This window comes from Daphnia pulex, chromosome 12 (assembly GCF_021134715.1).
Source record: "Daphnia pulex isolate KAP4 chromosome 12, ASM2113471v1".
In the NCBI taxonomy this organism is placed as follows: domain Eukaryota; kingdom Metazoa; phylum Arthropoda; class Branchiopoda; order Diplostraca; family Daphniidae; genus Daphnia; species Daphnia pulex.
In genome coordinates this window covers 4,056,180-4,065,210 of record NC_060028.1, presented here as the reverse complement: position 1 = coordinate 4,065,210, position 9,031 = coordinate 4,056,180, and the positions used below count along the sequence as shown (strand labels likewise).

The following is a 9,031-nucleotide window of genomic DNA, read 5'->3' as shown; positions in this document are numbered from 1 at the left end:
CTGTAGCCCTTGGCTACCAGGCGAGCTTTGTATCTTGCAGCAACAGAATTGTGACCAGGTTTGATCTTGAAGACCCATTTGCATTTTATTGGGACTTGGTTTGACGGAAGTGGTACTAGTGTCCAAGTTCCATTTTCAATTAGGGATGAGTACTCTTCGTCCACTGCTTTCTTCCATAGAATTCCGTCCTGAGATGAAAGTGCGTCGTTGTAGTTTGTTGGCTCATCAGGATCGTCGCTGTATTGTTCCAAAGACATAAGACTCACACCTCGTTTTTGATTTTCAATTCTCCTAGAGTGTCTTGTTGGCTCGAGCATCTTCTTGGTAGTAGAGCGTGGTTTAGAGGCAGCTGGTTCATCTTCGATTTCCACTGCTTCAGGCTGTTCATCATTTTGCACTGCATCGCAGACTGGAACATTGATGTTTGGAGCTTCTACTGGTGGATTGTCCGGTTCTTCTACTTGTGGGATCTCATGTACCGGTTCTTGAATCTGTATGTGGCTCGTTGGTAGCATGAATCGCAGAAAGGTGACTGGATCATCAAGTTCTGGGGCGCTATGTGTTGTTTCTGGAATCGCACCCTCGTTGATCCTAATGTCACGGCTGATTTTCACTTTTCGGGTAACTGGATCCCAGACTCTGTAGGCTTTGGATGTGTCACAATATCCAACTAGAATCCCTTCCATACTTTTTTCATCTAGTTTCTTTCTTCTTTCGTCCGGAATATGAATGAATGCTTGTGAGCCGAAAACTCGGAGATGGGAAAGGTCTGGTTTCTTTCCAAACCAGATTTCGTAAGGGGTGACTGTACCAGTGCTTGACAGTACTCGATTCCGGATGTAATTCGAGTAATTAGCAGCCTCAGCCCAAAGTTCTATAGGAACCTTGAGATGGAGAGAAAAAGAGCTTATTGGATGATGTATATAATACAAAACAAAAAAAATAAACTTTACTTTTCTGGCGAATAGTAGGCAGCGAGTTGACTCCATTTCAGTTCTGTTATATCTTTCGGAGACGCCATTTTGTTGTGGGGTATAGGCTGCACTCATCTCATGTCGAATACCTTCACTTTCTAGCCAGTCGTTGAAGCTTTTCCCCACATATTCTCCTCCTCGGTCGGTTCTGAGTGTGTTGACGGCTTTTCCCTTCTCAACACGCAGTCGAGCTGTATAATTTTTAAACTTCTCTTCTACTTCGGATTTGCGTTGAATGAAGTGGACTACAGTCCATCCACTGTAGTCGTCCTTAAAAATCACGTAGTAGCGTGCTCCTCCTGGTGAGGTAACTTGCATGGGTCCACATACATCAGAGTGTATGAGTTGTCCTATGTCAGTGGCCCGATTACGGCCAGATGGAAAAGGTAATCGAGTCATTTTTCCCTTCATACAATCTGCGCAGAGTGGGGTTGGAGTGTCGCCACGTGTTGTAAGATTTAGGCCATCAGCTGCTTTCTCCCGAAACATTTTCCAGATTGTAGTGTTACTGATGTGGCCAAGGCGTTCATGCCACAGTTTGATTTCAGCTTCCTTACTTCCAGCTGTAGAAAAAGAAAAATTGTCTATATCAATCTGTGATGTATCTAATATATCTATTAACAGCTTGGGGCTGACCGACCAGATAGTATACAAGGCTAAGATTCCAATGAGCGTTTCAAATTAACCAAAAAGAAATTTCTTACATATGCATGTTTAGTAAAAAAAAAAGATTGTCTATTTACCCGTCATTGCCTTTTCCTTTGGAACCACTCTGATGTTAAGATGATAAAGGCCTCTTCCGGCTCGCTGGCCGACCATAAATATGACTCCTTCGCGTGAAAAATGGACTTGGTTGTTGTTGAAGTGTATTTCAGTTCCGTTCTCAGTTGCTGTGCCGATTGAGAATAGGTTGGTGCCAAGATTTGGTACATACAGCACATCCTTTATTAGTCCAGTTCGGGTTGTTCCATTCACCGTAGTTTCAATTCTTATGTCGCCTCGTCCACGAACAGGAAGAGAGACACCACCAACTCCAGATACTGTTCGAGTTCCTGAATCAATCATCTCGAGTGTGTCGAAGAACTGTTGTTGATCTGACATATGAGACGTGGCACCAGAGTCTGCGAAGAAGTCAAGATTGCTTCTGACAGAAAAGCTAACATTTCGATTTCTAGTAGAGCTTTGCAAGCTAAAGTCGTGATCTTTCTGGTCTTTCTTGGATTCTGCCACATGAGCGTGTGATTGCTTTTCATCTCGAATTCTAACGCGACAGTTTGCAATGAAATGGCCTTCTTCTTGACAGTAGTGACACTCCATTCTTCTTCTTTTTGCATCAGGTTGACCTCTCCAACCACCTCTCGATCCTCGATGTCCTCTGTTGCCACGTTGGCTTCCTCTGTAGTTCTGTGGCCTTTGTCTGTACTCGTTTGGCTGAGTGTTTGGTGAGAAAAAGGCTTCATCTGCAGGGTCGCTTTTACCATTGTTGAACCTCTTGTTTGTTCTCTCTTCTTTCAAAAGTCTGGTTGTGAGTAAGCTCACCGTCTTTTCATCTTCTTGTAGACTGTCCCATACCGACAGAAAGTTTCGAAAGCTGGGTGGTAATGTACAGATGATTTTGTTTACGATGTCAATCTCAGGGACAGGTTCTCCAAGGTCTTTGAGCTGCTTTGCTATTGCTTCTATAGCTGTGATATGCTGCATTACCTCATGGCCAGGACTGAATTGTAGTTGGAAGAACTGTTGTTTCAGCAAATGCTTGTTGTCTGTGGCATTCTGCATGTACTGATCGGATAGCCTTTTCCACATGCCTGATGCAGTTTCACAGTTGATGAGCGTATCTCTCATCTCCTCATTTACAGTGGCATACAGAAAACCACTTGCGAGAATGTCCTTTCGATTCCACGCAGCAATTACAGCTCCATTTGTGACCACACCTTCTTCATTGGTCGCCTTATCAGTAAGAAATTTAGAGCATAAGTTTTAATGTAATCAACTGTGTTACGACTTTGTCTTACTTCTGCTGGTCTGGTGGCATTGTTCTCAACAATCTCTGTGAGGCCATGCTGACGGAACAGCAGCCATACTCCATACTTCCATGATGGGTAGTTCTTTCCATTAAACTTCGGAATGTGACTAACATCCTTTGAGATATTCTCTCCTTCTTGCTGGTTTAGATTTGCCATCTTGTTTATTCGCAGGTCTTGCGGACTGGGCCCATAACCTGTTGAAGAATAAAACAAGGAACACACTTTATTACTTCAATCTCAGCAAGGAACTCTGTATTCTCATCTCTATGGCTCTCCCATAGGGCAAACATGTGCTGACGCACATCGTCACTTGGATAGGACAAACTGTCCAACAACACATACAAATATTCACATACATGGATAGACAAGCAATTACGTGTGTAAGCATATATACCTGTGAGTTAGAAGATAGGGTTACACTAGATGGAATATCGAGATACCTTTAGTACTGTATAGACAATATAAGTTGTGACTACTTTAGGTGACTGTCAGAAAGAGAGAGTGAGCGATATAACACACGAGGCCTGAGCTGAGTGTCTGCTAGGGCAGGGTAAAGAAGGTAGAGACAGACAGTAGGGCTAAACAGCACCCTACTTATTATTTGCTACAGAACATATTTCAACACCCAAAGGATGCGAGAATCCCCAATTCGGCAAGTTGTTGTAAGCAAATACAGAGATTTCCGAAAGCATATTTTCAATAAAAAATGAGCCGTTTTCTGTGGTGTACATCATGAAATTTTCAGGCGTAGAATCATTTTCGGAATTCAGAGGGAAACCTTGAAATTCATCTTCTTCATGAATGCCAACTGGAAGAAATGGTGTAACAGGAAAATATGGATGAAGATCATAGCTTTCAGCAGGTTGGTTGAAGGTCAAACTTTCAGGGTAGATTTCATAGCTTGTTTCAGGGATTTGTGGTACTGGCCAATGTTGGTGTTCGTAAAAGGTGTCTTGTCTGGGTATGAAATGGCAAGCTCTTCATGCAGTAGCTGTTTGACGGTGCCAAGTTTGCATGCACACACATTGCAGTATTAATTTGAGCCATTAAAAAGGGGCTGAGGTTTTCATTGGGCATTCTCCCTGCTTTGGGATCTGCAGCTTGCAATTGAATTTCTACAGACATACAAAATTCAAAATTACAGTTATTAAAATTGTATATTAACTAAGATGCAAATTAATAGTGAAAATGACTGCACCTAAAATCTTTATGTCATCCATAGCTTGCATCCGGCAAAAGGTTTCAGGGTTGTGAGTATCAGCTGAACTAGCTTCAGAAACAAGTTTTGGTTCATGTTTGATTCGGCCAACAAGGTCTAGCCTGCGTTCAATTTCTTTTCTAAGCCACTTTATTACAAATGAGTTGAACATTATTAGAAGTTCAATATACAATGAAAAATATTCTGTTTACCCTGGGTGCGGAATAGTGATGGCAACCTAGTTTTTTTTGAAAACTAGGTATTACTATTACTAAATACCTAGTATTTTAGAAAAAGTAGGTATTACTAGGTTATTATACCTAGTATCAAAATAAATTCAACTAGGTATCGGGAAAAAAAACTAGGTTTTTACTATTACTAGGTATAAACTAGGTAACTAGGTAAAGTACCTAACTAGGTAAAAATACCTAGTTACCTAGTTACCTAGTTTGGATATTTCTCTGTTTATACTTCCAAATTACATAAAAAACACAAATACAACAACTTGCAACTGAATTTTTTCTTTTTATTGCAATTTCTGTCCCGCTAAGATCAATGATAGGATAGAAAGGACTAACGACTAAGCGATAAGAACGGAAATTGAAAATTAGAGACTGAGAATTCAGATTCAGAAGTCAAAGTTTTTGTTGAATCGGCAAAGTGTTTGATTCTACCAAGACAGGGGAGACATTTCTTTTCTTGCCTTTGCAAGAACGACCACTACACGAAAAAAGACGCTCTGCAGAGGCAGAAGTAGCTGGCATGGCGAGATACTGCAAAGCAATCGGCGACAACTTAAATAGGAAATCTCCCAGACTTTTCTCTCCAGAAAACGAAGGGGTCCACTTCCTCATGAAAATCTCCTTTGTTTAGTGTTTCAGTTTTAGTTTTTCAGTGATTCAGGATTTCAGTCTACCATAAACCATACGTTTGACTTTGAATTCAAGAAACAATGGCTGCCGGCCGGGCCTGTGATTTCTGATGCCTGTCTAGTGTCTACCAGAAACGACCAGAAAGCAGAGAAGCTTACTAAAATTAAATAAAAGCATAGTTGCCATTTATTTGACAATGCTGCAAAAAAATGGAAAATACCTAGGTAATTACCTAGGTAATCATTTTTCAAAAACTAGGTATTACTATTACTAGGTATACCTAGTAATAGATTTTTTCCCGAAAACTAGGTAAAAGTAGCTGAAAAAAAACTAGGTATTACTAGGTAACTAGGTAATACTAGGTATTACTAACCTAGTAATGCCACCACTAGTGCGGAATGACCAATTGGAACATGTGGACCCCTTCTCGATCGTAAAGTAAATCGCATTATTTGTCTTTTCGCAAAGATAAACAATAAGACTAACACAAGGGAACCTAATGCAATAAAAATAGGTAAATATGGTAGCTCCTGAAAAGTCACTAAGTAATCATTTTATTTCTTTTGGAATGTTTACATCACTTCTCTTTTATTAGTTAGTTGTAACGAAGTAAGATCGTCTGCTGCCTTCGTTTGACAATTCTAATCATCTAGCGGAAGAAAATGGATCTATTCCAAATGCCAAAACGAGTCGAGCTGCTTCGATGTGTTTCAATTTTCATAGACCAGCTAATTGGTAATGGTAATAGCAAAAAAGGATTTTCTTCACTTAGTTCTTATCAATAGTAATAATATAGCGTAGCCAGCATTTTTAAACCGGCCAAACTCATTTATCGTTTTCGTGCTTTTGATTAAAGCTACCTTATTTTTACTCGTAAGTTAAGACAAGACAAATCCCTTGATACTTCGGTTATTTCCTAATCATTCCCACAAGAAGATGCTCCCAATAAAATCTCAAAAGTAATATTTATGCTTTAACTGCTTGTATTTTTTTTTACCTTGCAAAAAAATTGTGAAGGAAGAGCGCACCAAGTGTACAAAGTAGAAATAAATCAACATGTGAGAAAGGGAAGGCCAATAACACGCTATCGGTCATGGCGCCTTAATCAACAAGACAACATGCAAAAAATTAGGTAATAGCAATAAAAGTTCAAAAAATGGGTGGCAGGTGACAAAAAAATACATCATCCATCGACTTGAGATAACACAAGTTTACAATCAATCCTTTATGAAAAACATTCGTGCAAAATTGAGTGTTCTTACACAGCCCAATGCGTAAAAAAGGAGAGCAGAAAAAAGAAGTCAAGGATTCTTTTGGTCTTATCGAAGTATTTTTAGGGATCTAGAGGGTTAAGTTGAATAGAAAACGACTTGGGAGTATTTATGAGCGTGAAAAAAAGCTAGAGGTGAGTTCACAAAGATCAAGGTATTCAAGTTTGGAGTAGAGTAAAAAAGTCGTCATAGTAGAGCCAAACGTGTGCACTTATTATTTTTTTTTCTTTATTTTCTTTTCGTTAGTGATTTTTTTAAAATTAAGAGTGTGAGAATATTATCAAAAATTTTCAATATATATATAAGTCACACCAAGAGAAGTGTGTAGATGGTGGGAAAGATTAAAGAGGAAATGGCAAACAAAATGGAATTATCAAATATCAAAAGATAGAAGGGGAGTGACGCGTTGTGCTTATATCGATCGAAAAAATCAAAGAGGCAAACCGTTATTAGCAATAAATAATCGGAAGGACAGAAGAAGGAAGAGATTCCGCTGCTATGAAAAAATAAGGATTTAATTCAAACAATCTGAAAAGTTTCAACTTGCAATAAATTTAAACGTCCTTGGATGCTACGGCAGCACGACGCTCGGCTCCCGGAGCAGCGCTTCCAGAAAATACGGTCTTCTTGTTCAGCTCTTCAAACACAAGCGCAAAATAAAAGTTCCTTCAAACAAAAACTAGTAACTGTGTAAACTTACCAGCAATAGTGAGTAGCATATGTCTGCGCACGCCAAAGGCGTGAATGCCAAGATCACGAAGTTCATTCTCCGTCAGAGTTTTAAACAATTCCAAGTCGATTTCGTGTTCAACGAAAAGTTCTATTCAATCAAGCAATATTTTAAAATCCATTCAGTACAACTTAAATTAAGAATGTTACCGATATATTTAGTGAGTCCCATGGAATGCAATAGAGTAGAAAGGTCTTTAGCAGCAGCAACGCTGGGTTTCGGTAAAGACGAGACAGAGTCAATCAAATTGCTACTGAAGCCAAAGTCTGGTCCATTTTTCACAGAAGAAATAGGGTCATCCCACGGACTACGGCGTTGATGGGTCCCATTCTGTTAGTGTTACCAAATTACTAAATGCCTTCGGCTGATTAAAAAAACAAATATGCAATACCTTAATGGAAGTAGTTGAATCCGGCGTATCGCAAAATAATCCCTTTTCGGATGTCGAAGTCTGGCGCGACGATTTGCTGAAACCATAACCAGCCCAAGTAGGAGTTGGCACCCGAGCTTGCGATGGATTAGGAGTTTGTCTCATGGCTTTAAAGAATAGGACAATTATAACACTGTTTTACCATTCATTCAAACAATTTCATGCAGTACAATTTTCTTAGCAGATAAAGATTATGTTTTGTGTACAATTGAATAAGAAGGATGGTCTAAGAATACTGGAAGAAAAAAAATCAAAAATAAGAAATAAAATTGAATTACCATTCGAAGCCAAAAGTTGTTTTTCCTCATAATCAGGGCAAGAGGTCACACGACGATCTCGTTCCCAGTTAGCCAACCCATCGTTCATCTGGGATGCCATGCGGTTTTGAAGTTCTGCTTTACAATTCAATTTTACAATTTATAATAAATTACACTAATTAATAACACATACTGAAACAAAGAAAAACTTGCCAGTGAAATCATGCAGCATAGTATTTTGATGGCCGAAAGGGAAATCACAAGGACTTATGGAGCCAGACGGAAAAGTCGGGCTTGAGACTCCACTGCTCGATTTCGATCCAGGCCTGCTTGGAAAAAAGAAAGTATTCCACTGAACAGCCGATAATTTTTTTACATATATACCTTGACGAAAGTCAGTGTACACGTCTGGGTACAAATGAGTCTGGTAGGCATTGAAGGCTTGCAGATTTTTAGCCAAAAGCGTATTACGGTGCTGAAACTGGGCAGCAGCAGGATGAATACCAGGAACAACCCCATAAGCCTGAGGCGGTCGAGTTGGAAATCCTTGAGGGAAGCAGTTGTAAGTCAAAGCCATTGGTTGAATATTGTGATATCCCAATGGCGACGTTGATGAGCATGCGGACGTTGGAGATGTGGGTGACGAGTAACACCGAATCCACCTTGGTGGTAAACGGAGTAAATTGTTGAGTTGACAGAGAGTATGACCTATTACAATCACGAATTATTTATGCTATAATAATTATAAATAATTAAAACTCGATATTAATTGAGCTTACGGAAGCTAAACGAAGGATCTGTTGAAGTAACTATGTATGCTGATGGAATCGAATCAACCACCTTCTCATCGCCATCTGAACACCCCAAGATCATAAGGCGGGCTTCGTAGATGTTACCTAGCAAAGACGCGAGACATTAATTACCGATTTCCAATACATGATATTCACACAACTTACCAGCATTACGCTCATAACCACGAATGTTCACCGATTTGACTGAGAGCTTGGGTTTCGGCTTAATCGAGATAATGACATCATATTTTTCGACCAGCTTTGAAACAGTCAATGGATCAGGCTCTGCTTCTTCACGTAAATCAAACGTCAACATAAGAGGAAGTGAACCCCCTGTTAATATTTAGAGTTAGGTAAAACTAACAAGACACTAAGTAGTAGAATGAAATGTTTAACATCAGCATCAAATGAGCTTAAAGTATACTATCCAACAACCCTCTGATTGAAATGGTATTTTTACAAAGAGGAGGAATGTGCGGAT

At 39.5% G+C, this 9,031-nt stretch overlaps 2 protein-coding genes and 1 long non-coding RNA gene across 3 annotated transcripts; all 3 read right to left on the bottom strand.

The window, feature by feature from the left end:
- Positions 1-3,766: 3,766 nt before the first annotated feature.
- On the bottom strand, positions 3,767-5,694 carry LOC124208768 (protein C1orf43 homolog). The gene is made up of 5 exons (XM_046606640.1): positions 5,648-5,694; positions 5,472-5,567; positions 4,412-4,425; positions 4,200-4,347; positions 3,767-4,116 (listed from the first exon to the last, which is right to left on the bottom strand). Exons 2-5 carry the CDS (start codon positions 5,518-5,520, stop codon positions 3,908-3,910), a joined length of 420 nt encoding a protein of 139 aa, XP_046462596.1. The 5' UTR covers positions 5,521-5,567; positions 5,648-5,694; the 3' UTR covers positions 3,767-3,907.
- A 906-nt stretch (positions 5,695-6,600) lies between these two features.
- On the bottom strand, positions 6,601-7,642 carry LOC124208585 (protein bicaudal C-like). Its single transcript, XM_046606410.1, has 4 exons — positions 7,464-7,642; positions 7,222-7,402; positions 7,043-7,162; positions 6,601-6,979 (listed from the first exon to the last, which is right to left on the bottom strand). The coding sequence occupies exons 1-4, from the start codon at positions 7,605-7,607 to the stop codon at positions 6,897-6,899; spliced, it is 528 nt and encodes a 175-aa protein (XP_046462366.1). The 5' UTR covers positions 7,608-7,642; the 3' UTR covers positions 6,601-6,896.
- A 331-nt stretch (positions 7,643-7,973) lies between these two features.
- LOC124208589 lies at positions 7,974-8,878 on the bottom strand. Its single transcript, XR_006880520.1, has 4 exons — positions 8,716-8,878; positions 8,539-8,655; positions 8,144-8,467; positions 7,974-8,085 (listed from the first exon to the last, which is right to left on the bottom strand). It is a non-coding gene; the product is annotated as an uncharacterized LOC124208589 (long non-coding RNA).
- Between the last annotated feature and the right edge of the window lie 153 nt (positions 8,879-9,031).